The sequence below is a fragment of the Athene cunicularia genome, assembly GCF_003259725.1.
Source record: "Athene cunicularia isolate RWA chromosome 23 unlocalized genomic scaffold, athCun1 chr23_part1, whole genome shotgun sequence".
NCBI classification, from domain to species: Eukaryota; Metazoa; Chordata; class Aves; order Strigiformes; family Strigidae; genus Athene; species Athene cunicularia.
The window spans coordinates 1811678-1829344 of NW_020799130.1; the positions used below are offsets into that span (position 1 = coordinate 1811678).

The 17667-nt window shown below is 43.0% G+C and overlaps 1 protein-coding gene across 1 annotated transcript in view; it reads left to right on the top strand.

Moving 5' to 3' along the window:
• Positions 1-17667, top strand: part of CSMD2 (CUB and Sushi multiple domains 2) — a 287923-nt gene that overhangs the window by 42243 nt on the left and 228013 nt on the right. Inside the window, exon 5 of the mRNA XM_026863211.1 lies at positions 17263-17457. Coding sequence (XP_026719012.1) covers positions 17263-17457 — 195 coding nt within the window. The remainder of the gene's footprint in view (positions 1-17262; positions 17458-17667) is intronic.

The window sequence follows — 17667 nt, forward strand, 5'->3', positions numbered from 1 at the left end:
AGCTATTATAATAATAATAATTCATGGAAAACCAGTTCTGTTTGCAAATATGCCCACTTAAAAGACATGACTGAATTCTCTGTATGCAGAAGTGCAAGCACACTTCAAATTAGGATGCTCGTTTGACTAGTTACAAATAAAAAACTAGTTTGACTAGTTACAAATAAAAAACAGTACCTCGTTTGACTAGTTACAAATAAAAAACTACTATTATTTTACCAATAGCTTACAAAATATTGTTCTATTGAAAACCATCAGTCAGGACATTATCTTCAGATCTGTCCATGTTTTGAAAATATCAGTGAGGTTGATTCACAAAGAGTAATAACAAAAGGAGCAATAATTTTTTAGTGCTGTAAGTACACCAAGATAAAAATGGACATGTTAAACTTTGTATGAATTTCTGTCTCACATTAATGGATGCAAAAATAAGACATTACAATACCCGATTAACTCACAAAGTGTGGGTTGAACAGGAAAAGCAGTCATACTATCTATCTTCTGTAGTGTTGTCATCTAATATATCCACCTACAAGTGAGCACTGCTAGGAAATGAACACATCTGAATTTTGCATTTATATGTGAAATATCACTATGGCTTTATGCTCTTGAGTCTTCCATATAAACCCTATCGTGTTATTAGAGAGGAAAAAAAACAATGATTATTCAAGCACGGAAAGGCTCAGTGATATTATTATTATTCATAAGAATAGGTCCTGTCAATCCACAGTCTCTGAAATGCAGAGAAAAATAAATACGACCTGGCTTCCTTTTCACCTTGTGGAAGCACTAATAGATGTGACCCAAGTTTCTCTGTAGCTGAGCTGTACCAAGCCTCGGGAAGTGCATTCTTTCTCTAGAGGATGGTAAGGCCTGGTACAAAATAACAGGCAGTTAAAATAAGATGGAAAAGCTGAACTAAGCGTGCTGCAGACGAAAAGATTTAGGGAAAGTTATTCAGCATGTTTCATTTGCTTGATAACTCTGGTCAGGGAGAAATACTCTTGGTGGAAAAAACTGAAAAGCTCAGCGAAAAGAATAAAATTTGACGTAAACAGTCTGCTCCCACCAATTTCACAGAGAAAACTGCAACAGGTTCCAATTTGTTCCCGAAAATTGGCTTTTACACATTCTCTTTTGTCCTGCGAGTATTTAATCCCTAATGATTGTCTAGTAATTCTGCATTTTTACTGCAAAAACTTTAATTACTTAATGGTGCTTAATTATTAGATATGTTGGTCTGATATGACCAATGCCCACTTGAAAGGAATGAAACTGAACATCTCTTAAAGGAGAATTAGATTGGGTTCTAATATAAAATATTGCACGTGTTTTCTCCAGACTTTGTAGCAAGAGCTTAAATGATGTTAGTGCTGAACGTCCTCACACAGATCGTGTGAAAGCAGATACAACTTTTTTTCTGAGAACTGCCCAGAGTCGATTTACAGGCACATCTCTGTGCATCCTAAACCTTTTAACATCAAATTATTGGCTATCCAGTTACCTCTCTGTAAAGAGGATGCATTTAGATTTTTTTTTTTTTTTTTTTGGGGGGGGGGCAGTGAACATAATTATGCCAACTCTAGCTGGTCAAAAGGGAAGATTTCAGTTGAAGTTCCTGCTTTGCATCATCACAGGCCCTGCCCAGTGCTGTAATGTGCTGCATAAAATTAATTATAAGAGAAATCGTTTAGTTTGTAAGTTAAGTTTATGACCTTGAATTTATGCAATAGATAGAAAGCAAAATGTGTTCCTTAAAGGCATTTATTTCCTTAAGTGTAAGTTTTTTATTGGCTGTGTCTGAGTATCCCAGTCATAAAATTCATCATGTTGTTTTCAGATTGGTTTCTGAAAGACGTGAGGAATGCAGTTACGCCCTGTGTGTGTAGACTGTTAATTTTTTAACCCAGTCCTTCAACTAAATTTAACAGGGATTGGGTGTTGTAAAAGATAATTCACGTCCTGTGAGTTGTACGTTAAAAACAACGCGCCCAACCAAAACGCGGCGGCAATGACCAGTTTGGAAAGATGAAGCGGACGTCTCAGATTTGTGTGATGCTCTCCTGAGGCTTGACAATCAGAGGAGACAAGAAACCACCTCTGCTTTGGAAGGAAAAAAAACCAAACAACAAACAACCCAAACAAAACCAAAAGACCCCAACCAAATGCCAAAACCCACTGGAAAGATCTCCCTGATGATTTGATCTTTTTATTTGTTCAACAGTTCCATCCATTCCTTGTCTGGTGCTTTGCTTTGAGAGGTAGAAAATGCGTTTTGCCTGGCAAAGACTGAGTAAAAATTAATCAGAAGTGGATACTTATGCACGTGACCCCTCGAATACCGACCAGTAAAATGTCATGTGCACTCATGGAAGGTTGTCGGTGTGCACGGTCTGCGGTAGTCTCACCCCATGCACTTACAAGCAATCTGAGAGGTGTGGGGTGGTTTTTTTTTTTTTTTTTTTTTTTTTTTTTTTTTTTTATATATTTCTTCTGCTCACGCCAAAGTAAACGAGTTGCAGGAGGACAGATAACATCTTGAATGTGCTCTCTGTGAGGTCATCGGCTCGCTTTGATCAGCTCGGAGATGTTATTTTCTTCAGGCTGACACAGCTGTGATAGTCATTTGATTATTCGTGTTATTTGCATGAAAATTATAACTAGTTACTTGATAAAGTCACAGTGACTGCTTTCTGCCCCCAGGGAAGCGCTGTGCTACGCTTCATCTTGGAAATTTCACAGCGAGACATCTCCTCCGTCAGGATATAACGGAACGGTTTGTCTTAACCCTCTTTGCTTCTCCCACCAGTCTCTCCTCTGCCCTGGCCACAGCTGCTTGACAGACGAGGTCTTTTAAAATACCTTTCACTCGAAGGGTTCACTCACACTGTTTTCATACACTTTGGGTGCGGTTGTTCTAATTAGCCTGCTAGTTTTTTCCAGCTAGGAGGAGCCTCGCAGCTGCCGAGCTGTTCTGCTCTTGCAGTGGAGAGGCACCACCCAGCTGGTCTTCGGCCGGGTTCAGCGCGGAGTCAACTGCTGAGCGTGCACTGAGGAGATGCACTGAACCCCTTTGCTGTTCAGTTTCATTGCTGGTTGTTTTTGTTTTTTTTTTTTTTTTTTTCCCCCAGAGGTTCTAGTTATTTCTCCCTAATCTTTCAACTGCTTTCAAGGCCAAAACATTGCACAACTTGTATTGAGATTTCTAAAGGAATTTACAGTTTTAGCTACGAGAAGTGTTTTTATAGCGTTGGTGTAAATCATGTTTGTGTCATCTCTGATGGGTCAGATTTTCATATCCAGGTATTTATGTATTGGGAAGTAACTGAGTCCAGATGACAGATCCCATGCCATTAGTACATTTCAGACTGGGGAAATTATGAGCTCATTCATTCAAAATAGATCCTTCTGCCAAAGAGATATAAATACGCGCTGATGCTTCAATATTGTGGCCTCCATTCTTGATAATAAGCAATTGAGAATGGAGGGTGGGGAATTTGGCAGTTCTGTCGTTACTTCCATAAACAGTAGGGATGGGATGGCTGGGTATTTTCAGCTTAGCATAAAAGCTGAAGAAAAGAAAGAGGATGGGTATAAAAAGCATAAAAACATGGGTTCCAACAGCTTATTGCTGCAAGAAGTGGTTAGTTTCTGAGCATTTTTTTCCTTCTTATATTTTTTTTCTAATGGTTTTTAAGAAGATTAGGCTTTCAAATGCTCATTTGTGCACCATGTAACATCGGAAATGTAATGAGTAGACTTCTCGTGTTCCAGGATTCGTAACTTTTCTCTGTGCCCCGAGATGCACATGCGAAAATGGTATCTCCTACTTGCTTGATGAAGAGCACTTTAATTGCGTGATGGTTTTTTCCCTTGGCCTTATGGGAGAAGAAAACTTGCAGGAATATTTTTGTACTCTTGCTTTTCTTTCCATTTGTGCTTCGTTCTCGGTAAGCTGAGGCGATAGGTTGTTAGATGACTGCGTGTTCAGTTGCAGACCATCTGTAGTTGAAGATGCAAACGTCTGTCCATTTATCTTCTGAATGTGGGAACATGCCATGGTTCAGCCTTCTCCCGACCCTGATATCCTTTTTAGGCCGTTAGCTTTTTTGGCTCAGCCTGAGCACTCACTGCTGGAGTTTTCTTTTCAGTGCTGTGTCATTAAATTCCATGAATTTTCACCTCCTGCAGACTAATCACTTCAGTGCTCGTGCTTCATGTTTGGAATTATCCTGTATTTTAATAGAATAGATCCTGTAGTTTGGCATCAAGTTGGTTGAATTCTTATTTTATATTAAAAATTACGTAAGCCCCGCTCACTGCTAAGAAAACAGACTGTGTTTGAAGCACAAGAGTTGTGATAGTCCTCATGGAAGTGACATAAAGGTGATTCCAAAATTATCCTGTAGGTTTGTAGAAAAGAGAACAGTTTGTTCTACGTGCTGTCAGAAATTGTTGTATGTACGTTTTTCAGAGTGTCCTGGATGGTGATCCAGGTCCCAGACTCTCCCAAAATTGAATTTCCAGACATTTTGTGATGTATTTTTTTTTTCGACTCGGTAAACTAACGCAGTGGAACCTTTATGCTAATTAAAATGTCTTAAAAGCATTGATCTGGCTTTTATCCTGTTCCTCCCACGCAACCTCTCATCCTATAAAATTAGACCAGCCTTGCAGGAACGTATAGTGGGTGGAAAACGAGTTTGTGCTAGCATATTCCTTATAGTAATCTCATTAGCAGTTGTGCTCTGTTGTGAATACATGACCAAGTTGTCCCATCCGTGCTTTCTCGATGTATCCTAAACCATCTTGGAGCATCTTCACCTGTTGTTCTCTTAACGGTGGCACGTGCACGTCGGTGTTCTCCTGAGCTGGCAGCCTCAGGTGACCGGTAGGTAAGAAAGTTAGTGGAAACAAAAACTTAACGGAAGTTAGTTTTCTTGTTCCAGCTATGTAATTATGTATGAGCAGATTCTCAGTGGGCAAACTAGCTGTAATTTTTATATTGTACAGAAAAATCTATGTTGCTGAAAGTGCATTGGACCAAAGCGCAACGACGCCTGGTGCAGCTTGAGTGTACAGAAATGATAGCCATTAATTCTCCCCGGAAATTTTTTGTTTCAGGCTATAGGGCTGAAAGTAAACAAGTGACTTGGAAAAAAAAAAAAAAAAAAAAAAAAAAAGAAAAAAAAGAAAAAAGGACTATAACAATCTTTTGTTTAGAAATGAAATTAAAATGAAAACTTTTTAGAGCTTGAAAAAGTGTGACGTTACTCTTGTGAGACTGTAGGTTGCAATGAAAGCGTACAGGCTGTGATACCCCCTAACAGATCTGTTTTTTTGGCATTTCTGGCACAAGTGAAAAATCCATTATCAGAAATCCCATGAGAACTAATGCTAAATAGATTTCCAGCCTGGCTGACCAGTCCCCTGAGCCGCAGGTAATGCCTAAATGATGCTTTGGACATATAAAATATTATAGAAATGCCACATGTTGTTAAGCTTTCTGTTGTGTCTCTGTACTGTGGAATATATCCAATTTCACTGGAGCCTCGGGTAGCTTTCCAGTGCTAGTAAACTTTGTCATGGCTGGAATTCAACCGGACAGAACTCTCTAATCCTAGCAAGAGCAAAACTGACTGCTCGTCCGCCTGTGCCAACCCCTCGAGGGACGATGGGCCAACCCCTGCTGGGGCAACTTATTCTGGTCCCAGATCTCCTTGGAGCTCCTCAGTGGGACCAGCAAGAAGCTGCTTTGGCAGCAGCGGGGACCGGGGGGAGTGAGAGGGGTTGAGGAAAAATTGTGAATTGAGTGAGGTTTGAAGCCTTTGATCAAGAGAATGGATTTTCTGATTGGAGGCAAAGATCTGATGGGACTTAGTTTATCTGGTGGAAATGGTTCTTCTTGGAAGAATTTGGGTACAGTGATTTGGGAAGGAGGGTGGGGGTTATTGGGTGAAAGCGCTCGGCCAGCCTGTGGAGCAAGAACTCGTTCAGAACTAATAGCATCAATTTGTCTTCGAAAGATGAGAAATCGAGGCGGGATGAGGTTGAATGGCAGGTGTAATCCTCTAACTGAGAAAGTATGTTTATCCTTGCTTATGAAATGCCTTTTTTTTTTTTTTTTCCCCCTTTATTCTTTAGTTGTTTAATCCCTATGTAGGTCTCTGTTGGTAACCATGGAACAAGCCAAGCCATGATGGATTGGTACTGTCACAGGCTGTAAGCCTTGCTCCAGGGGCTGCCTTCCCAAAATACCAGGGTTCATAAGAAGGGAGATGCATCTTTTGCCTCTGTGGGAATTGCCTCATGAAGCTGGAAAGAAATGTGCTGCAGGACAGTAAGCCGTTTCTTTCTGGTCTTCTGCTGTGTGATGTCGGTTTCCTCCTGACTTGTGGCACAACAGCTTCCCTGATTTCAGTAAAAACCTTTCAGCGTTTACAGAAGCAGGTGGGTGGATGTCTTCAAACATCACTAAAAGTTTTCCAATTACTCCGTTGTAAGGGAGGGAAGATGTGCAGTACAGCATCTCTCTCGTGGTCACGGCAGTGTGGAGTCTCTTATTTCAACACTGTTTACAAGATGCTGAAGCTGTCTGCAAAGCATCAAGTGTTACCGGGTACAAACGTGCACTTAAAAGATGCTCGAGTGGAGGCTGACAAAAGCGTTTGCAGTGGGGAGTTCATTACTGAAAGGTTACTTATATAACTTTCTCCCTCCTTTGTGGGATGCCTGTAACTTCTATAAAGTAAATCATATCCTGAACGTCTTTTATGATGTCAGCAGGAGGCAGGACTGAGAAATGGCCGTAATCCCGAACGCGCGGCACTCGAGTCCAGCAGTTGCTTTGTGCTTTGTGAGAATGGGAAGGTTTAATCTCCAACCAAAGTAGCCTTTCTCTCCTACTGCTCTGATCTTCAGCTTGCATAAGCCACCGCCTGCTGTGCTGCTTTGGAATTTATTTAATAGCTCAGTTGTTTGGACATGATTAAAAATATAATGAATGGAATGAGGCAGTAATAAGACGAACAGCTCATAAAGGGTTTTGGTCTAAAAATACCTGTTTCGGCTCAGCTGGTATAGTGGACTGTGGTGGCCATCACAGAAAAATCTCTTCCAAGCTTTAGTGAGCTGTTGCTGGGTGTGAGGCGTACGTGTTACCTTCTCTAGTTTATATTTTACAATGGGCCCCGTTTTTTTTGGTTTGTTTTTTTTTTTTTTTTCCGCTCAAGCATTGCTTTGACCTCCTAGCATTTTCCCTCTGAGTGTCCGATGCATAGCTCCAGAGCAAAGAGGTCTGACTTATTTTAGATTGAATTGCACGTCAAACAGGTTGCTGTGTATATTCTTGTTTCCAGCGTGAGAGTTGAAGGGGTTGAACTTCCATGCTTTGGCTGTTTGAAGGGTTCAGGAGCTGAAGACTGTTTAGATTGAGATATAGCGTTTTCATAATAGGAAATGTTCAAGGCGTAAACTGGCAGTCACAAAAGCTGGATGTTTTTCTCTTCTGTTGTAGACAGGTTAAGGAAATTGTCTGCAATAAACAGATCTTCTTCCGTCTTCCTCTGAGCACCTGCCGTAGAGAATGCCAGGGTGGGTAGGCGAGTGCTCTACTTCCCCTACTCTCTGTCTGAAGTTCACGTAGGGTTTGCATCTTTGCCCTCAGGGAGGGTAGACCTGCGCTGCGTATAAGCAGTGTAATTCAAGTAGCAGGGAAAAAAAACCCAAAATGGAACTGGAAGAAATTCTTTTTGAGCTGTTTCATGTTGAATGCTCAGTGGAGCGCACCTTTTTTCCTCCTCGTTATTTGCATGTGGGGACCTAACATGGTATTTTTGTGGTTACATTTGAACTCTTTCAATATGATCTTTCTCAGTGTAGTGTTGTGTTATCCAAGCCAAAACATTCAGCTTTAATATTAGTGATGCGAAGTTTAAGCAAGGCTTAGGTTTCCCTCATGCAGTGGAACAAGATTCAGGCTGGTTCTGAGATCTTGAGGTATCTTCTAGGTTCAGTCCAACACCTTTCTCATTCCATTAATGGCCTCCAAGTGTCCTTTAAAGCAAATCTGTATCCTGTTTCCATGACAATATTTAGACAATAGATGCCTTTCTTGTAACATGTATATATGGATTTTTAATTTGTAGCATCTCTTTGCATCAATTCCTCGTATATTTAAGGTGTCCTTGAAGTACCTGGACCATTGTACTCTTCTAGTTAGAACTGAAATGAGCATTTCTGCATAGATACAGACCTAACCTTTGAGTAAAGCTTCACATTATCTTGTCTGGGGAGAAAAGAGTGAATGAGGTGAATTTCGTCTGTTTTGCTGGTGAGTGAAACGGATGGACATGCCCGTTCATTGTGTGTTGCGTGGTCTCTCCAGGTTTCCCTGCATCCCCCGTTTTGTTTTCTTCAACTAGAAGATGGGTTTTGTTTGGGAGGACTGGAGCTGTGTGCTCATGCCAATGGTTGTGGTAACAGATTTTTTTCACTGACGAAGGGTGGCCAGCAGCCACTCTAGTTGTGGAAGCGCTGAGTGGGTGACTGGGTGTTTCTCCCTCCCTCTCCAATACGTATGTCAGTGCAGAGGTCTCCAAAGTGGACATGGGTAATCCACACTGGCAGGCAGGCTGCAAGAGTCCTGCAGGGTCTGTCTTAAACTGGCCTGGCAGCACAGGAGAGGTGCGGAGTGAGCTCGGCCGGGTCTCGGCTGAAAGCCGTGTGGAATTGCACCCATGTCCTCCAAGCTCGGGAGCGACAGACACGATCCCTTCCGACTGAAATTTAAGGTGTTTGCTTCAAGTGGCTGATCTTCGTGGCACTCTACGAAAACCTGGTGTGAGGGATGCAGGGCGTGGTTCTGTGTTAAGGTGCCGGCGGGTCTGGAAGCAGCGGGTGCTCTCCTGTTTGCAGCCACCCCGGGACTGCAGGAGGGCTCTGCTGCAGACCCGCCCGCCCCAAGCAGGAGTGGTGACCAACGCTAGATCAGGTCACCTGTGCTTTGGTTTGGAGCTTGAAGATCTCCAAGGACAGCGATTCTGCAGTCTCTGGGAAGCCTTTGAGCGTGTTCTGCTTCCCTTCTACTGAAGGGTATTTTCTTGACATTCACTCTGAACTCTCAAGTTATGTTTTTGACTGTTTTTTTTTTTTTTTTTTTTTTATTTTAAACTAGTCTCATGGGCATTTCCCCTTTCACCTTCCCTGCCTGCCTTAAGCTTAACTTACATAAATGTGCTTTTAATGTCCATTAAATAGGATGTTTGAGAATCAGATGTGTAAAAGAAAAGATGGGGCAGGTCTGAGTACCCAGATCCACAACATCTACCTTTGAGTAACAGACAAGGATTTAAAAGCAGCATAAGGTCCTTGAAACCAGAATAAGCTCTTGCTTCTGGATATACTCAGGCATCGGGGAGATCCCACGTGGGGCTCAGAACTTGTTCTCCGAGATGAGTGCATGTTATTGCGTAGCTTGCAAAATTACGCTTGTGGCAGAATTTGCAGGATAGGCACCTGTGAATTTAGGAAACGGGACTGAGCTCTAGGCATATTTTTATGACATAATTAGATCGTTTCAGCTTTGTTTTCAGTGAGGAGGGTAAAATAACCTTTTAGATTTTTTTGATCAGTTATGACCGCAGATTAATAATGAATCTCTAGTGCCGGAAGCAGAAGACTTGCTAATTGCTGCAGCAGCTCAGTGAACTCTCTCATGGCACCATCCTTGGAACGTATTTTCTTTTTGGTTATTGATATGAAGTGTCTGCCCTCGGAGCTCAGCGTTCCTCCTTGCTTTTACTATTGACTGTTCTACTCAACAGTATTAATATTTCACCTTTCCTGCTCTCAAGGCCGTTCCCTCACAAGCTGTGTGATATCACTGATTGGTTGATGGACTGCTCTGTAAGGTGGATGTCCCAGTTAGTTATGTCAATAGTATTGGCCATCGCGTGGTATCGAGTAGCCAAGCTTCCTAAAGAAGCTACAGAAAAGATAACTCTAAGAGGGGAGTAAATTATCAGGGCGGTTGAAAAATGAAGACAAACTAGCCAGACCTGATGTAGCTTGAGTGGAAGCTGAAAGCTGTGGATTATGGGAGTTTCTGGCCCCACCCCTGAGGGAATGGGTTATTCATGGTTTAACCTCAGTCCCACTGTGAGCAAACTCTGTCTTGCTTGGGAGGATGGTGGGCTGCTGCCCGAGCAGGAGGGTGTTGTGTGCGATCCCCCGCTGCCCCTCCAAAGGCTTCTAGAAGCCGGGAGTGAGGAGTACAAGGATGTGTAGAAGCCACTAGTAGAAAGGAAATGGAGCTGCCTGTGCTGCTGGCGTGAAGGCTGGGCAGGTCGCTGTGTCTGGGCACAGACCTCGGGAGCACCAACACCGCCGGGTGCCCAGCGGCTCCATCCTCAACAGGGGCTGCTGCCGCCCTGCCCTCAGATACCCCCCGCTCCACAGAAGCGGCTGCAAAAACTAGGAACGCTATGTTGTGGCGAACGCCCTTCCTCTGCTGTGAAATATTTATTAAAACAGATGTAGCTGGCTCCAATCTCTGTTTCTGGGTAATCAGCCAATAGCTAGAGAAGATCAATAAGCAGATGAACAATGTGGTCTCTAAAGTTGGAAGTGGCTTTTTTTAACAGAACAAAGAGCGTTCCCTGTCCAGGGACACTCTCCAGCAAAACGCAGAGCGGATCAACACTGGCACCCAGTGTCTAGATAGAATCAGTTCAAATCTGGGTTTCTAGATCTGACACCTTTTTTTTTTTTTTTTTTTTTTTTTTCCCCCCGCACTGACACCTTGGCTTTCGGTCCTGATGTCTACCACGGAGTGAGATGCTTAATCTGATATGGCAGCTGAACTCTCAGGGGCTGCAGTTTTAATTCTGCTTTCGTTTGGTTCCTGCAGTTGTCTTCTGGTGCTGATAACCGCTGCAGTATTGCTTTTCTTGGCTTGTCTTTTATGTTACAAAAAGATGCAGGTCTTTGTTCCCTTGGAATGGTTAACCTTAGTTCAGCGAGGAAGAGAGAAAACAAATGTAGAACCACCCTCCTCCCTGGGGAATTTTTTTTCAAGTTACTCTGCAGCTGTTAAATGCCAGTTCAATGAAGCCTTTAAACATACACTTAAATCCATTCCTGCTACGCAAAACACTTAACCACATACTTTAAATTAAGCTGGTGTTCAAGTGTCGTTGCACTGAAAAGCAGCAGGACTAGAGCATGTTCACAAAGATAAGCACAATCTCAAGTGCCTCGCTGATTAAGCTCCTGATGCAGGAGAGCATCCCAGGTTGGGATGGCGTGTGAGGAGCACTGCTTCTGGAAAGGAAGCATCTGCTGACGTCGAAGTATCTGCTGGCATGACATTGCTTTTCGGGGCCCAGGAAAGGACTTTTGTAGCCAGGCTTCAGTATCTCTATCTTCATTCTAGCCAGGCTTCCTCTAGGGTGCTCAGCAAGTAACAACGCTTATTTGAAAGTCTAAATAATGAGCAGCATAAAGTCCCAAAAGTTAGGGATCCCTGCTCACTGCATCTCTGAAGATATGCAGGATTGTTGCCTTATCTCCCATGATCTTACTGCTTTCATGTTTTGAATCTTTTGCTATTTCTGTACTGGGATGACTAAATCAAACCTAAAGTAATCCTCTCTCAGCTTGCGTGGTGCTCTTGGAAGATGCACTGAAGTTGCTGTAGCACATTGCAGGAAGGTAAATTGAAAACTGAAAATGAATTTCCAAAAAAGCCCTAGAACTACTACCGCAAAGAAGATGAATGATGAACCATTCTGGTCTGTTATTATCCAAAAGTAACTATCTGGCTGGTTTTTAGTGAACAAAGAAATATTAGAGGGAAAAAATAGTTTCCATTTAGCTTTATCTCTGTTGGCTGTACTGGAAATGAATCATGACATAAAAAAGGGATAAAATGAAATGAAAAAGATAGCATTTATTTCCTTTTCTCTAGCACACGCTGGACACTTATTCTGAAGGTTAAAACTCTTCTGAACTAAAACAGATTGCACTGAAACCGTGGTGAAAGATGTTAGAGAGTCGTGGAGTATCCCCGTGGTACTTGGCCCAAAAGTTACGGACGAAGAGCGGGGAGGGAATTGGTCTGTGTGGATCTCCCCCTCCCACTCGAGCTCACCTTTGTGCTGGCCCAAGGTGTGCTGTCCGCGTTGTGCATAGGTGTTTCGGTGAATTTTTGAAACTGTGATGGAATTCTTCGAAATATTCTCCATAAAGAATCTGTTTCTCTCTTTGAAACTCTAGGAAGGTAACAAATAGAGTGCAGGTCGTCTTCGGAGCGAAATGCTGCTCCGCCCTGGGTCTAGCAGATCAGTTGGTTCCCTCGGATGTCTCGACTTCCAACTCCCAGTAGATTCAGCAAGTGCAGGAAAATGGCAAGAAGGGTTGAAAGAGCATCATTAAGATTCGTTTGGGAAGGATTATGCAGTGATGACCGAGCCGAGTAGTTTAGGTCAATGATTTTGTTATTTCGTTTGGTCTGTGTAGCATCCTTTCATTGGGATTTATAAATTATTCCTGCTGTAATAACTGTATGCAGGAGCTCTAAGTGCCTGGTGTGGCATGGCTTGCTTGCTTTCTTTTCTTTTTTTTATTAGGAATGAAAATTAGTCGGGAACGAGGAGATAATGTATGGCCTCATATCATAAAAGTTGCACTCCCTGATAAGATTTCAAGGTTAGAACAATGATAGCGTTGAAATATCTGTCGTAAACTACCGCAGATAATTCAAGCAATAAAAATGCTTCTCTTAGCTATGTAAATAGGGTAATAGACTGGAATGCAGTATCTAGATGTATTAAATGTTGGGGTTATTTTATATTCGAACAATATAAACAGAGAAAATGGAGCTGAAGATTAATTTGAATAGGAGATGGGGAAGATTTCTCTTCGGGGTGGTGAGCAAGCCTAGGGATGGGTTTGAATTTGCTTTGTTTGAAAGTACCTGAATTGGTAAAGTAGCTGAAATGTATCAATGGGATGAGCAGGAAGAGAAGCATTTTTTTTTTTTTTTTTTCATTTTCTCCTGACAAAAAGAGCCGTGGGGTTTTAGGAAAGGCTGATGTAATTAGGCTGAATGCATTCTGATGGTGAGATGCTGTCCAAGGATGTCCTGAGTCACATCTAATTTCTTAAAAACTACTAATTAATTTCAAATGAACTGGAACAAGGAGACACTGTTTGACAAGTACTAGGATTTGAGAGCTACTGATCTTGAAAACTTCCAGGGTAGCGATCCTGGGCAAGGGGATGAGAAAAGTGGGGAACAGCCTGGCGAGCCTGTTGGAAAGGGTAAAAATTAGTCAGTGAATGGTATGAAGCTTCTGATGCCGATCAGCAATTCTGATATCTCTGTAGCTGCTCTCTGGCAGCTCGCAGGAGTGGATGGTGGAAACGTCTCAAATCTGTTGTTCCCATTTCCGATTTGTTCGGTTCATTTTCAAGCAACAGACTGGGAAATCTGAGAAACCTCTCTGGTCTTGCCCCGTCAGATCTGGCTCCGTGAGGGAGGAAGCATCTTCATTGCTCCGTAAAAGCTGAGTAGCACCCAAGGTCTTGGGTGGGTGGAGCCCGCACAGTTTCCGACGGATGGGACAAAATGGGCACAAACAGAATGGCAGGAGACAATAAAAAAAAAAGCGGAGAAAGCTTGGAGCAGAAGGGAGTTGAATTGAGCGGAGATTGTCTTGGGCCCTACAGGTTTCTCTTTGACAGTAAGTGGATTTGAAGGATAGACTGAAAGTGGGAGAGTTCCAGGGTTGGTGGGTTTATTCCTGACGGATGTTTTCCATGTCCTGACACTTCGGAGTTTCTTGCCGAGAAGGTGCCATTTCTGCCTTGTTCTCAGATCATCCTATCTCATGCTAACTCCTAAACCAGTTGTCCTTCTCACCCCGTCTCCTCTCCAGAGGTCCTGGTCTGGTGCTACTGGTGTCTCTGCTGGCAGTTAACACCATGATTATGGTTTCTTTACTGTGTCATCTCTGGAGTGAGGTCTCCAGGGCAGTATATCTGAGTAATGCCTGGGATGGTGATGTCTGAGGTATGTTGGGGAGCACTCCAGGTGCAACTGCAATAAAATAATCCTATTTCCTTTCCTCTGTCATAAAATAACGGTTTGGCAGCTGTTCAAATCAAGACAAATAAAATAAACTGCTCTAAATTCATCATGGAAAGAAGCAGGCTTAGCTACAAAATGACTAACAGGACCTTCTATTCATATGTACAAATCTGGTCTGTGGCTGCATTCATTTCCATACAATCACTGGAAAATATTATGTTGATTGCTTGGAACAAAGCTTTTATAGGGAGGAAAAAAAAAAAAATCCATGCTACTAATCTACAGTGGAATTGGTAAATGGGTAAGACAAAGCTTTAATAATATTATTCTGTGCGACATCTGATGTAAATAATACAGTTTTATTAATCTCTCAAGCAATCAGAGAGTCTGGCTGTTAGAGGCAGCCAAGTATGAGCAATAATATTATCTCTTCTTGGGAACGTTGGGAGCAGAATCACAAATCCATTGCTGGGAAAGCAGTTGCTACACCAGGTCCGGGAGTCACACTCAGCAGCGAAACAAAGGCACGGGGCAGAGAGAAGCAGTCGGGGGCTTGCAACGTCTCCAGAGTCTGCGCCCCCGCCGTTCGGACCCCGCGTGCAATCTGCTGCCCCAGGGTTTTGGGAAGCTGGGCTTTCTTGGGAAGCACACTCACAGTCTCTTTTGACTCTTCTCCCGCCCTCTGTGGTGGAAGATTTGCTGCTTCAGCTCGGGCTGACCCAAATCATCCTTCTGCACAAGTGCTTCGAGGGCGTGACTGACAGCGGATCCTCCTCCGGGCAGCGATGCTGCTTATGCCAAACTCAGCTCTGGGTGTAGCACCAGGCTCTCTGGAAGCAGATCTTTTGGTCCATGAGGCAGCAATTCAGTGTTTTTTTTTTTTTTTTTTTTTTTTTTTTTTTTTAATTTCTTCAATTCAAAATAATCAATACTTACCAGTTCCTGCAGCATCCCCAACTGAATCCAAAGTGATCAAGGAGTTAATGTTGCCTCCCCCAAAAAGCATACGTACACTGTCCGTCCTGTGGCAAAATATTAGTTAAGGCAGCCAAACGAAGCAGAATTTTTAAATGAGATCCTGTTTTTCAGGTATGATTTTAAGGTAGAGTGCAGGTTAAGGTTGTCCGATTCTTCACAGTTCATTAAGTAGAGAGCAGCTAGTCTTAGAGATTGACTTTTAAAAATGATAGATTTTTATTTATAACAAAGTTCTAGTCATTAGTTTTCAAGGATGGAAGCATAAAAGTAGGAATGGGTTCACATTTTTTTTTTTTAAAAAAATGACATTGATAATTTAATTAAATTGGGGTTTTGAGGATCATTACAGAATATGAAACATTAGTTCTACACTGCTTTTCAGCCCATCTGATGTATTTGATAGCCTCCCCCCGGCTCACAAAACCTTCATAGTCATGAATATTTCTATGTGTAAGTTGCTGCTGAACTTCCCAGCTCCAGGCACTTTGTGGAAGGATATAAATAGTATTTTGTGGGAGGGAGCAAGGGGAAGAAATCTTGCCTGTCAGAGCTGGTACCTGCCCCCCCCTCCCCTGCTGCCTGGGGAGGCTGGAGCCAGGGCCGGGTCCCCGGGGTGCTGGCTGCTCTTCTGGGGCAGCTGGAGGGGCTGCTCCTCTGCACACAGATGTGGCCAGAGCTTGAAGTCACAGCAGGGGGGAAAAAAAAAAAAAAAAAAAAAAAAAAAAAAGCAAGCTGAAGCAGTGCAGCAGTCGAGGTGTACGTGCCATTAAAATGGATCAAGTTTAAGGTGGGAAGGTTGCATTTAATCTGGAAGTGGGTTAACTACCAAACAAGGTGGTCTGTCTGGATGCGGGAAGACTAATCCTGTATTCATTACAGATTAGTCTTTCATTTCCCTGGCTGTGAGGGATAGTGCCTCTGTGCAGAGCCCTCCTCGCACGCCTGAGCTCTGCTCCGCGGGGGCCGGAGGCAGGGCAGGGCAGGGTCAAATCCTGCCCTGGAAGTGCTGTCCCGCGGCAGGACAGAGGGAGCATCTTTGCCTTGGGGAGCGTTATGGATTTGCGTTTCATTTTACGTGCTTACACCATTTTGTGTTCCGTTCTGTATTCCATGTATACTGGCATATCATTTTCCTTTTAATCTTCCTCTTTTCCTTGGCAGAGCTGCAGACTAAACCTCCCTTCGCTTGTAGAAATTAATCTGGTTTTGTTCATGCCCCAGACAAAATTGTTTCCAACGATAAACCATCACTCAGTTTTGAATGACCGTGTTTTCCTTCCTCTGATGTTTCAGCCTTAATGAAAAAACTATAATACAAGATACTGCACAAGGGCCTGATTCAAATTTGATTAAGTCATTCCTCAGTCTTGGTTGTCTTCATTGGGTTTTATATTGAGCTCTAAACCCGTGATTTGGGTGGATGTTTTTGGAGGGGTTTATGGGAACCGGTGGAGTTTTATTTAAAATCTTTGAAACTGCCGTACAGAGGCATCGGGTAAGGATTTACTAGCATTTTAGCTGCAACTTTTCCATTTTTTTTTTTATTCAAGCATCCTTGTTTCTGTTGCAAACTTGTGGGACTGTATTTTGCCTTCAGTGGAGCGGAGTCTGGTTTGATGCCGATGTGTGAAATCTGGATTAAACACACAGTGCAAGGAAGCATAAATCCTGATGGGCTGAAACGTTGCTCTTTTTGTCTGGGTGATAGTTGCTGATTACAGGTTTTGCTGTCTTCGGTGTGGTTCGGAGGGATGACACAACTCCGCGTACGCGGCAGGGGCCCCTTTGAGATGCCCGGCGAAGGTCTGCTGAGAAATGTTAGTTCAGATGGGAATGTAATCCCTGCGTTCTGATCAGCTGCAGTCGTGTTCGGTAGAACTGTAGGGGAGCGTAGGAAAGAGGGATGCTTTGGTTTAAAAACTGGTAAAACTGGTCAGGAAAGGGTGGATCTTGTTTCTGATTCAATAGCTCGGGGAGTGATTTTTGCCTTTTTATATATACTCTGTGGAAATGGCACTCAGCTGTAACTAATGAATTTCGGGGCAGTCCAGTAGGGTCAATTTGGTGGTTATTTGCTCTTTACCTTTTTAAGTGATTCATTTACTTTGAGTTGAGCCTCTCCCTCTGAGTTCCTCACCTGGCAGCTCTGTCCCAATGCTCTGTCCCTAACCAGAAGCAACTTTCTTTGACAGTTCTACCAAGTCACACCTGCGGAAACCCGGGAAGGCTGCAGAACGGGATTCAGCAAGGGACAACCTTCAGCATCGGGGACAAAGTGAGATACAGCTGCAACCCCGGCTTCTTTTTGGAAGGACACGCGTTGCTGACGTGCCATGCCAATTCAGAAAACAGTGCCTCCTGGGATTTTCCTCTCCCCTTCTGCAGAGGTAAGGTGCCCTCTCTTCACCTGGAACAAGCCACAGTTGAAGCAGGATTTAATGAGCTATTAAGGCTTGGGAAAAACTTCATGGACTGTAAGCTTGATTTAAAAGACTTGAGAACTAAACATGATGTAGTTAATATTGAGGTTCCTTTTTATTGGATTCCTTAAAGCTGCCAGGGTTTGGGTGACTAATAGGAAAGTTATGAAGTGCTCA